The sequence below is a fragment of the Danio aesculapii genome, chromosome 21 (assembly GCF_903798145.1).
Source record: "Danio aesculapii chromosome 21, fDanAes4.1, whole genome shotgun sequence".
NCBI lineage: Eukaryota > Metazoa > Chordata > Actinopteri > Cypriniformes > Danionidae > Danio > Danio aesculapii.
In genome coordinates, this window is record NC_079455.1 from 8,979,133 (window position 1) to 8,997,208 (window position 18,076).

The window sequence follows — 18,076 nt, forward strand, 5'->3', positions numbered from 1 at the left end:
ATGCGGCGCAGCGTGGCAAACACTCACAGATCAACAGGACAGAAGAAGGCGCAGGCGGGGCCGCCGGTTATCCGTCAGAAAGAGCATAAGAGGAGAGGAAGGGGACATGAGGGGAGTAACATTGATGAGTTTCAAGCAGATCTCCATAACCAATAGAATCAGTTTGTTCTCCAAACGTCCACGGCATAGTCTCAAAATAACACATACTGAACGTTTCCTGTGCAAAATGCAAAGTCAATGGACAACAAGTAGAGAACACATATACTGAGAAGATGGCAGTATGGATCAATTGGTTGTCCTGAGAAGGAAATGGATTGTGACACTGAGACAGCTGTGGTTTAGTTAGCGAGTACAGAAGGTTACTCGAGATGGGACATACGAAAGGGTAGATGGACATACAGCTTTAGCACCTGAATGTCTTGAAAAGAGCTTCTGTCATCATCAGGACACCCTGAGCCTGCTCCAGAGTGGGATGAATTTAATTTCATATTGAAGGAAATTTACATTGTTTACTCTGTTATGTTGTTTCAAAGACTGAATGTGGATTTTTCCTGTGGATTGCAACAGGAGATGGATTAATGATGATTAAAGGGTAATTCACATTGAATGGGTATATGCCGACCAGTGTTGGGTGTATTAGTAACTAGTGACTGTAATTAAACAATTTAGTTTTTTGCTGGAAAAGTAAAGTAAGGGATTTCTTATTTTATTTTTAATTTATTTAATTCCTGGTACTTTTAATGTACTTATAAAGATAAATATAAGTAAATAGATAGATTAGAAATTCCAAGAGTTCAGTCAAAGCAGGGTGAATCGGCTTTCAGCTACTACGCCCCTCGCTGCTGGAACCAGCTTCCAGAAATGATCACATGTGCTCCAACATTAGGCACATTCAAATCAAGACTGAAAACACATCTGTTTAGCTGTGCCTTTACTGAATGAGCACTGTGCTACGTCCGACAGATCGCACTATTATGTTTTTCTCTTCTTTTTAATTCTTTTATAACACATTTTATCTGTTTTTGTGCTTATTAATTGCATTTTTTTTTACCATTTTGTTATTTGTTTTTATTTCTCTTATACTTGTTTCTTTTATACCTGTTTATGTAAAGCACTTTAAATTGCCACTGTGTATGAAATGTGCTATATAAATAAACTTGCCTTGCCTTGCCTTACTGGCTTTAAATATTAAAAATAAATTAAACATTACATTTATTTTTGATGAATAATTCTATTTTTTCAATTAGAGAAAGTTTCATTTAAATTAAAAAGTAGTTAGAAAAGTAATGTAAATACAATTTTAATTACACAATTAGTAATTAATTACTTTTTTGGAGTAACTTACACAACACTGATGCCAACCAATGACAAGGAAATTCATTTTTTGGGCTGCTACTTGCTACTTCAGGGCTGATCAGTTAGCATTTGTTATGGCTTGTGTGGTTTATTACTACCAATACTTGACGCGTTATCTATTGGTTGACTATTGTTATAAACAGAAATGCAGGATCAATGAAACACTTTGGACTTTCAATGGACTTTGAGTTTTTCAGAGGATGTTTTATACAATTCCTTAAAGCAGAGGTTCCCAAACTTGGGTGCGCAGTCTGACCACCAGGGGTGCGCGAGAGAATGTTTGTAATGGCGGAAAATTTAATCTTTTATAATTTTCATGCATTTATTTTGGGTAAACTTCACATGTCATATTTTTTAGAGAAAAGAAATTCACTGAGAGAGAAAAAAAATCACATTACAAATTGTAATTCACAACCTCTGCATACTCACTCATCTCGCGGTTTAACGCCTGCGTCACAATAGCCCCGCCCTTTCCCATTAGGCGCTAAGTGATAGTACATTCATAGTTTTTTTTCGCTTACTATTTTCATCAAAATGGACACCTGGTTAAAAACTGGCACTTTAAATAAGTCAAGAGACAGTAGGGATGAACCATCTACATCTGCCTCTTCTATGGAGATGTGCAGCGGGCTTAAAAATATGGACTCGGAGAATAACGAACAAGGTGAAGAGGCGCAGACGGGAACAGAGAAATTCAGCAGAGATGTACTGATGAAGGGAATTAGGCCTATGCTAGAGGGTGAGAAAATGTCACGTAAGAAACGCAAATATGGGCGACAGTTACATTGATTTCTGGTTTACATGAATTGGAGTCCAAATCCAAATTCACAATGTATAGTCTGTGGTGAGGTTTTAGCTAATAGCACTCTTAAGCTCTCATATATGGTCCAGCAATTACAAACAGACACAGCCACTTACAAGACATGTCTAAGTTTTTTTTTCAAGGAAAATAGGAGGAACTGCAGAAGAAGAAAAAAGGAGGCACAAAGAAGCAGTAGCTTTCATCCGAAAAGTTGCCCTATCCGTTTTCAGCATTCACCAAGAAGCTCTAGCTATGAAAAACACGCCTATACTTGATGATGCTGTGAAAATTGTCAACTTCATAAAAGCTTGTCCTCTTAATTCATGTATTTTATTATTTTTATTTAATCACGTCCAAGGAAAATATGTTTATTTAGTTATTGTAGTTAAAATTGTGGAGTTTAATCAGAGAAAGGGGTGCTTGACAGGTGTCAAATATTAGAAAGGTTTGCAAAAAATGTTTGGGAACCACTGCCTTAAAGGTATAATTCACCCCAAAATAATATAAATTATCTCACCATTTACTCCCCTTTATTAGTTTCTTTCTTCTGTTGAACACAAAAGAAGATATTTTGAAGAATGCTGGTTGATATTATCCATTAACTTCCACAGTAATAATAATTATGTGAGCCAACTGGTATCACCAACCAGCATTCTTCAAAATAACTCATTTTGTGTTCAACAGAAGAAAGAAACTCAAATAGGTTTCAAACAAGCGAAGGGCGAGTAAATTATGACTTTTTGAGTGAACTATCCCTTTTTATCCAATATTTCCAATTGACAAAATTTTTACATTTACAAGAAACTTTGAAATGTGATGGGTCACAATTCAGGAAGCTGTCATATGGTCAACTATGGTCAGATTTTGAATAACACAAGGCTGAGTTTAAATTTATGTCAAAGCGACTATCTAATACTAGCAGATATTGACACTGGAAGACCTGGTGCATCCCGGTGTAGTGCAGTTACAGTGAATGCTTTGAGAAGAAGTGCGGTGCTGCTGAGAAGGCCAAAAGAAAATCCGTAACCCGGTGAAGGGGTGGCTACAAGCTAGGCTGGTGACTTGGTGATCCTAGGCTGATGCCCTCAGTAAGATCTGTCCAGTACCTACCAGGTAGACCTGGCTGCCGCCGCGATTGTGGCGGAGTGCGAGAAGGGGATGGACTGCAATCAGATGGACTGTGCTGCTGCCTCAAGAATGGACTGTCCAAGCGGCCTGGTAAACGGGAGACAGGACCATCGTGCGGGACACGCGGACACCCACATACACACAAACAGAGTGACGGATGACAGATGCAACAGTGGAAGACCAGACCGGAGAGACACAAGGAAAGAAACCCAGGGATAGATAGAGAGGAGGGTAAATTGGTATAAAAGAGAAATGATTAAAGAAGCACGAGTTCAAAACAGAAGAGACGATGGATGTGGAGCGGTTGGGTGGAGGTTAAATGAGATCCAGGATCATCAGAGGAAAAGATGTAATGGATGAATGGTTGAAAATGGAAAACGAACAGATGTTAACAAGCAAATCATGGAGTGAGTAGAAGAGAAAGAAGATATTAACCGAGAAATAGAGAGAAAAAAAAGTGAGGTAGAAGGAGAGAGGTAAGAAAACAGAAGTTAGTGTGATGTTTTACACCTCCAAACTTAATGAAGCAGTTGTAGATGGTAGTGAGGAGTTTTATATTCACTCCAATACCGAAACGTCTATAATCTTATATAAGCATGGAAATCACATCCTCAACCAGTAATCGTATCGCGATATTCAACAGAAACATAGAGTCGGTTGGAAAATGCACCAATAAAGCATTCTTGACAATAAAGCAATCTTTGCTAGAAATAGTCCAGCTGAAACCACCTATATGAAAATTAAATATGACAAAATATGGTAGTTTACTGTTATAAAACCATGGTTAACTTTATAATTTTGTAAGGGTAACCTAAGCTGGTCTACAGTCAAATGACAGACTGCATGTCAAATTTTCAGTGGCACATTTTGTCCTGTCTTAACAGGAATATTTAATAGAAATTCTTTCTTTACTCAACCTTCAGATGCAGATTCAAAGCTAATGTGATAAATCTGTAACAAGACTAAACAAAACATCTTTACTTGGAACAAAGCATCTTATAAACTAGTCAGTTTAGATGAAAATAATATTAGCTATTAGAATTAGCAAACCTGAACGACTTAGCAAAGTACAATGCAGTAAAAGATTCCGGCAGAGTTTACTTGTTATTAGCATGTTGCTAGGCTAACAATACTCTATTAAGCATACAAATACCAAGTACACAAACTATTGTGGTTGTTTTTTTTTTATAGCCAAATTAGATTAGACAACATGAACTGATCAAAATGACAGCCCATTTGAATGTTATGGCTTGATTGAATCAGTGGATATCAGCAGATAGATTTGGGCCAGTAGGGGCCTTCTGCGCCTACTAGTATGCTCAGAAGGCTGTTATCATCCATCCACATGGTTAATTAGATAGATCAAATATGGCTGCAGCTGGAAGTTAACGAGAATTATTTATATTATTTATAAAATTTCCCATTAACTGTATTTTATTAACGGCTACCCCTACCCGAACCCTAAACCCAACCATCACAGTAATGTAAAAACAGATCTGGATCTGGAGTCTTCTCTAGTAGTATAGCTGATTAACCATGTGGATGGATGATAACAGCCTTCTGAGCCGACTAGTGGTCACAGAAGGCCCCTACTGGCCCATATCTATCAGCTAATGATCACTGATAACGCCCATTCAATCTTGTGAAAACATTCATGACCTACCTGAGTTGGTTTGACTGGTTTAGCCAGATTCCCACAAACTCCCCTAACAAACTCTAACCTTATGATATCCATTTTTTATTTGTAGTTAAAATGTAGTAACTTTGGCTTTTCTTACAATATATTTTTTTATTTACTAGTAATTTAAATTTAAGAATTAGTACCTCTTGAAAACCCCTGTTATATATACATATATTCATATTTTTCTATCTACATCTTTTATCTTCATACATCATCTCTCTATGACCATTACAAATCAGTGGTGATGATTGAGAGCAGAGATTTCAGCACACTGTGAGACAGATGGTCTCCCCTGAGCTCTGCTGTTCAATTCATTAAATAACAGACTGAGAGACAAGTGAAAAGCAAGTAACAGGACAAACAGAGGCTTAGGATTTAGCATCAGCTCTTTACTATGATCTTACCGGTCCTGTGTGTCATTACGGGCGAGATGTCCACGCTGTTGGCTATGGCCCTCTCTCTCTGCTTGAAGAATTCCCGTGGGTTACTGGGCCTCTGGGCAATGATGGCTGCCGCTTCCTATAAACATTTGAAACAAACCATAGTTTATGCTGTATGTGTGTGTGTTTTTAATGATCAGGATCATTATTTTATTCAAATTATGCTACATACATCATAAATATATACAAACAGATGTCAAACTGTCCACTTGTACAAAGGCAAGAGGGAAAAATATATATATTTTTATTCATTCATTCATTCATTTTCTTTTCGGCTTAGTCCCTTTATTAAGCAGGGGTCGCCACAGCGGAATGAACCGCCAACTTATCCAGCTTATCCGCGACCTGGAAGGGGTGCCCCTGGTCTGTCCTATGCACCAGGTAGTTTTTCATGAGTTTTCCGGGAGAAATTACAAAACGGGAGATAGGGCTGAAATACGGGAGACTCCCAGGAAAAATGGGACTGTTGGCAGGTATGACCACCACGCCGCCCAATAAAAAATATATAACTAAAAATCAGATTTTGTGTGTAGTAATATTTATTTTATGAGCATTGTGAGCATACCTAAATTTATAAGCATGCATGCTGAAACTAGCAGAGGGCCTAAAACAGATCCTTTTGGCACACCATATTGAACACAGGTATGATCTAAACCAGTGGTTCCCAAATTGGGAGTCAGGACCCCTCTGGGGTCGTAGCACAACGAGGGGAGGACGCTTGGTAATTTCCATAAATTCTAATTCATTTTAATATACTATAAGAATTACCATATTTTGTCCAGAAGAAAAAAATAGTAGTTAATAGTTACGTTAAAAAAAACAACATGCAATTAAAATGCTTTTCGATTTTTTTGCAACCCCTGGGGTGATACATTATATTAGACACAGTAGATGGATTTTATGGCACCAGGTTAAACTTTCTGACACCTTTACGGCACTCACATACATTAAAAATAAATAAATTTTTGGGGGTCACGGGCTGAAAAGTTTGGGAACCCCTGATCTAAACCACCTTAGTTCCTGCTATAAAACAGTAATATAGTTTTTACTGTTATATAACATATAAATTGCATTAATTTGTTGTTAATATTATTAACGACTAAGATTTTTGAAGGATGTTTTAAATCTAACTATAGTGGGCTTCAGTAAAATTACAAGAGGTCCTCAAATTAAAGTGTTTTAAAACAGGACAATGTACAAGTACAGTAGAAATTAAAAATGTTTTGTGTCCTCAGTCGTTATTCCAATAAAGGACAACAATTCTTATAAAAAAGAATATATGACTGTTTATTAATGATTTTATTGGGCTTAGAAAAATAATACAATATTTATTTTAGGTATATATTTAGTACAAAAAACATAATCTAATCCAGTAGGATATAATTGAGTGCTATCAATTGATTAATCATGATTAATCGCATCCAAAATAAGAGTTCATATTCACAAAATACATTTGTGTGTACTATGCATATTTTTGTGTATATAAATATATGCATGAATATACTGTATAAAATGCTTGTTTATATTCACATAAAATAATTAGATAATAAAAATAATACAAATTAAATATAAACTTGAATTTATATGTAAATATATTTCTTTTGTATACTTTTCATATTATGTGTACTGAACGTGTGTGTATTTATACAAATATACATAAAATATAGTATATATAAACAATAAGTATAAATTTAAGTATATATTTTGTAAATACAAACTTTAATCATGAATGCGATTAATTGCCATAATTTGACTAACAAATGATTTATTAATCATTTGACAAAGGCTATGCCAGTATACCGGAGAGGAGGATCTGGCCAATGTTTGAACCTAGGATTCAGGACCTGGGATTTAAGAGGAGCAATGCGGTTTTCGTCCAGGCCTTGGTACACTGGACCAGCTCTATGCCCTCACCAGGGTGCTCAAGGGTTCATGGGAGTATACCCAACCAGTCCACATGTGTTTTGTGGACTTGGAGAAGGCATTCGATCATGTCCCTTGTGGCATTCTGTGGAGGGTGCTCTGGGAGTATGGGGTCTGTTAAAGGGCTGTCTCGTCCCTGTATGAACAGAGTAGGAGTTTGGTTCGCATTGCCTGCAATAAGTCAGACTTGTTTCCAGTGCATGTTCGACTCTGGCAGGGTTGCCCTTTGTCACCAATTCTGTTTTTATGGACAGGATTTGAAGGTGCAGCCTTGGGCTGCAGGGGGTCCAGTTCAGGGACCACAGGATTTCGTCTCTATTATTCACAGACGATGTTGTTCTGTTGGCTTCATCGAACATGGACCTTCGGCATGCACTGGGGCGGTTTTCTACCAAGTGTAATGTGGCTGGGATGAAAATCAGCACCTCCAAGTCCGGGGCTATGGTGCTCCACCGGAAAAAGGTTGTTTGCCATCTCCAGGTTGGAGAAAAGGCTCTCGATTTACCGGTCACAGGTCACAGGTTACAGGGTGGCAGGGTGCACCCAAATAAACAGGGTGAAGAGCTCTGTCACCTGGGAGGAGCTCGGAGTTGAGCCGCTGCTCCTCCACATCGAGAGAAGTCAGCTGAGGTGGTTTCAGATGCCTCCCCCACCGGGAGGATGCCTAAAGGAAGACCCAGGACACGCTGGAGGGACTATGTCTCTTGGCTGGCCTGGGAACGCCTCGGGATCCCCCCCGAGGAGCTGGAGGAAGTGTCTGGGGAAAGAGAAGTCTGGAGTTCTCTCCTAAGACTCCTGCCCCAGCGACCCGGCCCCGGAAAAGCGGTTGAAAGTGAATGAATTATAAATGGATGAACGAATAATCATTTGACGGCACTAATTTAAAAAATGTAAAGTCTTAGAGTTTTTAAGTATTTTTGTGAAGATTGAAGAGAACCGCTGCATTGTAAATGCAATCATGTGAATATTCAAAAAGGTAACCTCTGGATTGTAAATGAAATCATGGATTTAAAACAATAATCAATTCTGTAACACACGGTAATAACTGCAGGTAAGAAAGATTTGCCCTGGGATTTTATTTGGTCACCCAGATCCTATTGACTGTACACTCACAGAAAACAAACACACACCATCCTGAAATAGTAGGAGGAATTCCAATGACCCATATGTAAACCCCAGCAGAATATTTGTCATCATAACACAAAACTGCCCCACATTTGAGCCTTTGAGGGTCAGAGTCTGTTCTCCTTTTGAAAATCCTTCTCTGTGAAATGCAGAGATGCTGGTGTGGCATTTAAAAAAAGCTCAGTTTTAACCCACCTCAACTTCAGATTCCTTCTTCTCCAGGGAAGGGTCTTCACAGCTGGGCTCTGTCTGTTGAAGGATGAAGGCGCATGTTTATTTCCAGCAGGGGGCAGCAAAGTTTAATCTGCTTTTAAGGTAATGTAAACAGGTTTCATTATGAATTGATAGAAAATGTGTAATTTTATTATTGTGAATTAAATGTGTATTATGTATATTAAAATTGTGTTATACACTGATAAACATAATGATAACTAATGATAATTTAAGTGGTCAAACAAGTAAAAATAAAATATAACATACAACCTAGTATTTAACACAAATGAATAAACACAAAATGTGTGTAAATGTGTGCTGATAAACGTTAACGTCTAATAAACAAGAGATCAAAATTTGTCAACAGTTTAACAATAATGCTATGCAAACATTCTAGTTTTATATATATGATGTGCAGCAGCAGGGAAAAATGAAAGAGCAGAAAATTTTTATTTTACATTATCTGAACATGTTCACATTCGAGTACTTCATACAGTAGACATACTATAATAAATCCTATCATTTGAAATTAGTAACTCATTACAATAAGCTACTAGCATTCAAGATGAGGGAATCTTTTGATGTTGACTCCTTTTGAATTGATTTGTAAATTAAGTAAATCATTAACTGAAAACTCACTTTGACTGAATTATTTGACTCTGTGAGTCATTTACTATAGACTCGCTCTGGGGTGCATTTCCCAAACAACGACGTAACTGGCAGCTGAACTATCATAGTAGGATGCATCGTTTGGGAAAAGAACGCTGTAGTGATGATGTAGTTTCCCATAACCCGTAGTTTCTGTCGCAGATCCATCGTTTGACCACATTAGTTATAACGTAAAACGCCCATAATGATGCTCTAAACGGGGTGGTAACAACTTCTTTAGAGAAGATCCTTTGTTCTTTGTGCAAATTATATTGTTTTACACACACACACATTTAAAAAAACATCCAATATTAGTTTTGGTAATGCACTCGCTTTCCATATTAATTGAAATATATGTACAGTAAATGGGACATGTAGGGCCTGTGTTTCCTTTACAAATATTATTAAGAACATTACATATTTTATTCTAAATTAACATAACATCACTTACAAAAGCTAACATGTATTATAATATCATATGCAAATGAATAAATAAATAATGAGGCTATTTATTAAGAAATTAAATTTAATATTTATTAATTAATAGGAAATGAAAAAATCCAACTTCAATAATAATATTAATGATGATGATGATGATGACGATAATTATTATTATTATTAAGTAGGATATTGTTATTTGAATTTTTTATTTTTTGAAAAGTCTACTTGTACAATTTGACACATGCAAACCACTGCATCAATGTTCTAACCAACAGGCCAATGTCATATACAGTACAGATAATTAATAAATAACCTACTATAAAATTTGTTTTCACACTCTTTGGAGACGTAACGTAAATTCCTCTTTTAAATAATAGGTCATCTATAGCTTTTGTCATGAGCCACGACTGTGTTCAAAATGACATCAATGTTGTCAACATGTTGTCAACAAAATTGTAAACATGAAGATCGCTAAAACTAAACTGTAAAATACTTTGAAAGAACTTTGACTTTTTTTTATCATTCCAAGTTTAAATGTCAGAATGTTCTAAATGAGTAGGGCATAGGGTGGATAACTGGGAACAGAACACAGCCAGGAACAATGTTTCTAAATACAGCTCCAGAGGTGTAGGTTGCAAGCGTACAAGTTTGCGACGAAGTTTGCGAATGTAAGTTGGAACGATGGATTTGGGAAACGTCAAATCAACGAACTATGTTTGTAATGACGGAACTTGCGACTTTAGCTGGCTAACAATGGTTTTTGGAAACGCACCCCTGAATGGATCATTTGAATCATTTATAGTTAAGACTCTAGAACAGATGCAATCAGATCAGTCCAATCCACGAATCAACTGTTCAGTGTGATTTGTCCCAATTTAAGAATTAATACATTTTATGGGAACCAATAAATGAAACCACTATCACATCTCTGACCAGGTGACAATTCCTCTGGTTCAAAATAATGTTTTACTCAGCTACATTTATGAAAAAGTGGTGAAGTAGTGAAGTAAAAAATACTGTCAGGTATGCCGCTTATAACTCTTGGGACCTCATAAAACACACTTTCCACACCACATATACTAGCCAAATTATCCAAATCTTTGTATGCAATTTAATAGCACTGACTACTTGATCCCTTATAATATTAGAAATGGTTTATTGGGACAAAATAAATCAGTTCCCACAAGCAATCTAAAGTGAGTTAACGGTCTCAATTTTTTCATGTCTTGTGTGAATCCAGGATATTTGTGACAAGGGTCAGTTATAACTCTTAAATGTTTTAGCTGTTGGATAAGGTAAATTCATGGCCACATAACTCTGGGTCACTTGTAACAACAAAACTCTTGATTAGTTGTAAAATCAGTTAAATGTTACCACCAGCTCCAAGCAAATGTAACTGTTTTGATATGATATCATTCCTGTAGCTCTTGAATAAAATCAGCATACAGCATCACACTGGAGGACATGATATTCAGTGACAAAATGTAACAAGTTCCAGTGTTTTTAGAAATATATGGATGAAGAAAAAATTATTTACTAAAATTCCAGCTTGTAAAATTAATGATTTTTACGATTTTCTTTTTAATATATACGAGCTGTATTTTACTGAACTATGCTTCACAGAGTCACATCATCGGATAGCATTGAGATTCAAAAATTCATCCATGACCAACCAAAAGAGATCCATGATGAACAACAACCACTGCAATCATCCACTGCATTTTAAAATATAACAAAACTAGTTATATTAATTTTTGTCATGTGTGTGCCAGTGAAAATGCAACATCACGTCAACAACCACCCACCCATATCCACTAATTACAAACACAGTATAACAGATGAAACATGGCTCACAGTTACCAACCACAAGACATCAAGCGCTCTAAAAATTTCTGAAACCAAAAACACTATTTCAGACACCAAACCTGGTTTACTGTACTGAAAGCGTACGCACTCTTACAATCAAAGGTTGATTCCTTGTCCTTTCTTTGGCCTCTTCTTCCTCCAGCAGCTTCTTTCTGTAAGCGCACACATAAGCACTGTGAGTTTGAGGATAATGCAGCCCAGGATCACTGAGGATATGTACTCAGGTCTACATTTCTGGGGACATTGAAATATGTACCTGGAGGTATGTCTGCTTGCAGTTTTTGTTTTCTCAAATTCACCAGAGGCTGCTTTGTATACATTTTGATGATCTCAAATTTCTTTTATGCCTGCAATTTGCGCATCCTCTTCTCATGGAAATTCACTAGAGGGCGCAACAATATACTCTTCAGTCAAACAGTTTGCTGTCGAATGACTGTCTGAGCGACCGACCTTCCCCCTTTTCTAAATAAAATCGATAGTGTTTTCAAAAGTAAACTAAAAAAGAAAAAAGTCGTGGCCATGCCATTTTACCAACTTTATCATGTTTTTAGCCTGTTATTTATTTAGTTTTTAGCTTTTGTTTCACCTGGTTTCTGAAACTGTTGTACTCCAGACTCGAATCCTGTAGTCACGGTCTGGTCCGATCTGGTCCACTCCGTTCCACGTCCCAAGTCCATCAACCTATGCAGCAAGCTACTGGGCTAACTGGCAGTGTTGGGGAGTAACTAGTTACATGTAACGACATTACGTAATTTAATTACAAAACAGTAATTAAAGAGTAATTCATTACAGTTACTGAGAAAATATGTGTAAGTAAATTACAGTTACTTTTGAAAATGTTAAAGATTACAAATGGGGTTACATCTAAAAATTTTATTTAAAAATCTGGGACATATTTATATATTAATAATATTAATCTGTTGCTTTGCCTGTTTTTGATATGCACGATGCCTTTTGCTAAGGCCATTTATTAAAGCGGTGCTCTTCTGATGCTTTTGATTGGTTTTCCAGTTTGAATTTGCAGCGCACCTCCTCTTTGCCGCTGAAAGTGTTAGGCCACTACAACCAGCCTGAAAGCTGCTGCCATGACGAGTGATAAAAATGCATTTCATTGCTGGAAATTAAAAAAATTATTTCACCCTAAAATTTGTCCTAAAAGGGCACAAACACAACAGTTCAGTTCAAAATTAGTTTGCCAGTTGTTACAATACTTTTAAAATTAAAGGCTTCAATGTCGAACCTGAGAAAGCATCTGAATGTAACCTAGCCTTTCTTTATTCTATAAAAGCAAATAGTGATTATTGTGAGTGTATAATAAAAACAGAGCCTTTCATTTCAAATGATATATTAAGTTATCGATTTGTGAAATTCAGGGCACCAACAGACTCCTTCGGCCAAAGAGATTTTATCACATTAACAGTGTTGGGCAGATTTATTAATAATTAGTGATGCTATCAGCTTAACTATATTTCTCAGTAGCGTGGCGTAGAATATAGCTTTTCAGTGGCAAAGCTATTTTATTTGTCAAGTAGCACAGTAGCGTCCACATAAGCTACATTTACCGATTGCAAATCAATAAGTGACAGCATCGACATTCACGGAGCTGTGAAGCCGGTGTCTAGCCGATGAAAGTAAATCTATATGATGGCGAAAATGACAATTTCTTTCTTCTTTCTGTTTTTCAGTGGTCAACAACAAACTTTTTGATGCATTACTGCCACTTCTTGCTCTGGTCGGAGACATCGCCAACCAATTAGGCTAACACTAGAAACTAGCTTGATGGAAAGATGACTAAGGGAGAGGAGTCCGCTATATATATCGTCACCTTAGAATTATAAGGTTCTATTTGACATTTTTGTCAAAATTGAGTTATTCACATATTCTCATTAAATGACATCTTATTTACATGATGTGATGTTTTTGTATAAGTTGTTTACATTTTAATACTTTTTATTTAAAAAACAAAAACGGTTTATCTACAAAGTTGAACTCTAGCTTGGCTCTATAAGGTTCTTTCTGTGAGCCAATCAGCATTTTGAATGCACGCATGAGGATCAATCAGGATCAGCTTTCTTTACCATTTCACCAGACTGCTTCATTGACAGCGGGAAAGACCAGAAAGACAAAATCACACAAAATCAGAGTCGACTAAATAATGCCACACCACACAAAATTGAGAAGTGTCTATATGTGATGATTTAGAAGCTTTTTTTGACATTGAGATGAAATGCTAAATTTGACATTGTTGAAAAAGAAACTAATATTTAAAAAAAATTCTATATTAAATGTGAAATATATTTATTTGTGTATTTATGGCAAGTGAAATATTTTTTAGCGTTAATTAAACTCATTTGCTTATTGTCTGTTTTCTTTTAAAGTCTTTAAACTTAATATTAAGCCTTGAAGGGCAAATACTTAATTTAAATCATGCAGCATATAATTCAATCAATATAATTCAATAATTCATATAAAGCATAAAATGTTATACATATTAACATATTAATTAGATAAAATTGACATCTGCACTGGACAAAATATTTAGCACAGCCTTGTATGCTTACTTTAAACAAGAAAAAATAGTAATCCTAAAACATGAAATAAATGTTATAGCTTTGTAACTTTCCCAAGCATCAACATTTTGTTACAACCCCAAATTATATATTTTATGATTGTATTTCTTAAAAAATGATTCTTCAATGAATGATCTGCCAGATAGAACCTTATAATTTCAAGCAGAAATGACTTTTCAGAATTAGAAGGTTCTATCTGCATTTACTGTGTTTTTTTCACTCCAATTTGCAAATGTAAGAGAACTTTGATAATTTACATTTAGAGAGCATTTAGTGTCTCTGTCATGTTAATGTATGAAAGAGAACTGTTACACACATATTGTTTGCTATATGGAATGCAAAAACTTTGAAGCTCAATATCTCAGAATCATGTAGAACGCAGATCGAACCTTTTAATTCCAAGGTGACGATATATGTATATAGTAAAGGCTAAAGTATACTATGGTAATTACTATTAGTTCATGATAGTTACTAATGATACTACATAATGTAGTGTAATTTATTAATGAAGAGTTTTAAACCTATTGTATATATATATATATATATATATATATATATATATATATATATATATATATTATAATGCTTATAATAATAATAATAAATATTTTCCTTTACTATAAATTACTACAGTATTTTACATGTGTAACATTTGCTGTTATGTACTATAATTTGTTTCTGTTTAGTACAGCAAATTATATATAGTAAATACGTGAACTGAGCAGTTTTTTTGTTATAAGGTCTGGTTTTGAGCAGCAACTTTAAAATTAAATGAATACAATCTTAATTCAAGTGCTGAAAGATTTAGAAATTCCAACAGTAAACAGAGCTACTGTAAGGTCACACCTGCTTGCTATAAATGCTTGAAAATGATTTAGTTGATAATATCCATTAGAAATTTAAAAGTAATCAAAAAGTAATCAGATGTAATCAATTACTTTACTTTTATAAAGTAATTGAAAAGGTACACTACTTATTGCATTTTAAACAGAGTAATTTATAATCTGTAATCTAATACATATCCAAAGTAACCTACCCAACACTGCTGGTAACACCGGAAAAGTCCTCCACATGGAGGTAACAATCAGCGGTAGCAAGAAAAGGAACAGAAGCTCTTGGTGGTGTCATACCACCCCTTAGCATTTGTTTCTCAAACAAAATGCAGTCAGAATCTGCCCCAGGTACATATTTATGGTTTCCAGAAATGTCGACCGGGGTACATATCCACAATGAGCCTTGTGTTGGGATAATGTGTGTCGGAGGGTCATCTGTTTTGGTCATTGTGTTTGTTTATCACCTGTGCTCCTCGATCTGCTGCTCTCTTTCGCGGTATCGCTTCTCTCTCTCCTCTTGCTCTTTTCTCTCCAGCTCCATCCGCTCATTTTCGAAGCGCTGCCGTTCCTCCGCAGCCTTCCTTCTTTCTTCCTCCTTCCTCGTCTCCTCTTCCCGCTTCATGCAACATACATCAGGAAAATATGAGTGACATGCATTCACATTCAACAGGAGGATGATGACAGTTACATCTGTAGAGAATTGATGGTTTCATCGCTATTTTTATATAGAGGTTTTTACGTTTGAGCGGATGCATTTAGATCTAAACGAGGTTGACCTCATGTAACTGATGTGTTTAAGAATTATTCTCAAAGATATATGTCTCTATTTTTATGTTTTTCCTCTGCAATTAGTTGAGTGTTTTTTTTTAATGGACAAAAAGACACTTCTAGAAAAAACAAAACTTCCAAATATTTCCAATTTAAAATTAAATCTTTTTATTTTCACAGTATTACTGAATATGGGAGAAATTATAAAAATTTATTCTCAAAACTCCTTTATTATTATTATTATTATTATTATTATTATTATTATTATTATTATTATTAGTAGTAGTAGTAGTAGTAGTAGTAGTAGTAGTAGTAGTAGTGATATTTAACACCAAAAATATATATTTTATACTTTAAATGCATTATTAAATATTTAAATAATAATAATAATAATAATAATAATAATAATAATAATAATAATAATAATGGTAACAACAAAAACAAAGACATAGTTACTATTGTTATTAATATTTAATTTTAATGTTTACATTTACAACTGTTAATGACCCTTGGCCACTTTTCATTTAAAGTAATTCTATATTTTAAAATGCATTATTAACAACAACAACAACAACAATAACAAATAAATGAATAATAAATAAATAAATAAATAAATAAATAAATAATAGTAACAACAAAAGAATACATTATTATTATTATTATAATTATTATTATTATTAGTAGTAGTAGTAGTATTTAATTTTAACATTTACAACTGGCATTTTTACAACTAAATAAAAACTAAATTATAATAATAATTTAAGTATGCAATTAATTGCAAACATTTTAGTTAAAATGCATTAGAATAAAAATTCTAGATGTGCAATAAATGACTGCAGAACAGAGAGCAAAATGATTGAGTGTGCAATAAAAATTGTGGGAACTGCATAATAGGAAAATAGTTTATTTTTTCAATCCAAAATATGTTATTATTATTGACATAAGTTTTTTAATTATACCATTTTTTTATTTACAGCTTTTTTAGTTCTTAATTACTATGTACTTAATTTCTTCCCAAAACAAAATATTTTTGATTAAGTTATAAATAAACAAAACCAACTTCATACATTATTACATATTTACTACTACTACTACTACTACTACTACTACTACTACTACTAATACTACTACTGATAATAATGATACTTATACATAATAATAATAATAATAATAATAATAATAATAATAATAATAATAATAATAATAGGGTGGCACGGTGGTGCAGTTTGTCAGCACAAGTCCAAAGATATGCGCTATAGTTGAATTGGGTAAGCAAAATTCTCTGTAAATTGTCTTTGGTAGTTCATTCCGCTAAATCCCAGATTAATAAAGGGAATAAGCCGAAAAGAAAATGAATGAGTGAATAATAACTACTATAATTTTTTCTATTAATCATGTTCCTTACAGATATCTTAAAAACAAGTAAACTACTCTTTAAGAACATATAATAGGACAAAATGTTTAACAGTGACAATGACACCACACTGTATTTTGATTATTATAGTTTTAGAATAAAATAATTAATAAAATGGATTAATAAATGGATTTTTGTCAATAATTATGTAATAAAACATTAAATATATGAGGTAGTTAATATTTATACACAGAAGAATGTTTCAAAGAAGTTCTAAAAATAAATAAATAAAATTAAAAAAACAACTTGTAGTTTATATTATATTTATAGTATTATATAAAAACGATATACTAATATTTTAGCATAATTATTTTAGTAAACTTATCTAATATATTTTAGTTTACCATATTTTTAGACATGAGACTGCATGTTAACCATGTAGTGATTAAACGACACCAAACAATCTGATGAGCCACTTCCTCATTAACATTAAAACACAAGAAACACAAGTCCATCGAAGCGAACACTAGTTGATACACACCGTCGTCCTGAAAAGTCCAGCATCCCTACAACACAAACCCCCCCAAAAAAGCTATCAAACTTGTACCTTGGCTTGCTCCCAGAACTCCTCTCGATTGATTTTCTTCATCTCGATCTCTGCATTTGTTTTCTGGTAGGTGGTGCCCTGCGGTGGAAGGAAAGGGGAAGTGTGAGGACTGACCATTTTTATTGGACAGCAAGCGGAGGACAAAGATGTTGATCCAAGAGAGGCTCTATGGGGACAGTTTGTTTCTTCTCCAAACATGAAGTCAGCTAGAGAGTGCACTCACACAAACACTAGCACAGCTATCTTTATGGGGACTTCCCATACAGTAGATGTAATATTTTTTATACTGTACAGACTATATATTCTATACCCCTACCGCTA

At 34.6% G+C, this 18,076-nt stretch overlaps 1 protein-coding gene across 6 annotated transcripts in view; it reads right to left on the reverse strand.

Moving 5' to 3' along the window:
* The window catches only part of dbn1 (drebrin 1), a 158,309-nt gene that overhangs the window by 14,335 nt on the left and 125,898 nt on the right, over positions 1–18,076 (reverse strand). For 3 of the 6 annotated variants that reach the window (XM_056446736.1, XM_056446737.1, XM_056446734.1), the window contains exons 6-11: positions 17,756–17,833; positions 15,491–15,642; positions 11,712–11,775; positions 8,651–8,704; positions 5,372–5,486; positions 3,269–3,373 (exon numbers count right to left, since the gene is read on the reverse strand). In XM_056446736.1, coding sequence (XP_056302711.1) covers positions 3,269–3,373; positions 5,372–5,486; positions 8,651–8,704; positions 11,712–11,775; positions 15,491–15,642; positions 17,756–17,833 — 568 coding nt within the window. The remainder of the gene's footprint in view (positions 1–3,268; positions 3,374–5,371; positions 5,487–8,650; positions 8,705–11,711; positions 11,776–15,490; positions 15,643–17,755; positions 17,834–18,076) is intronic. The other 3 variants (XM_056446739.1, XM_056446735.1, XM_056446738.1) reach the window with 2 other exon arrangements.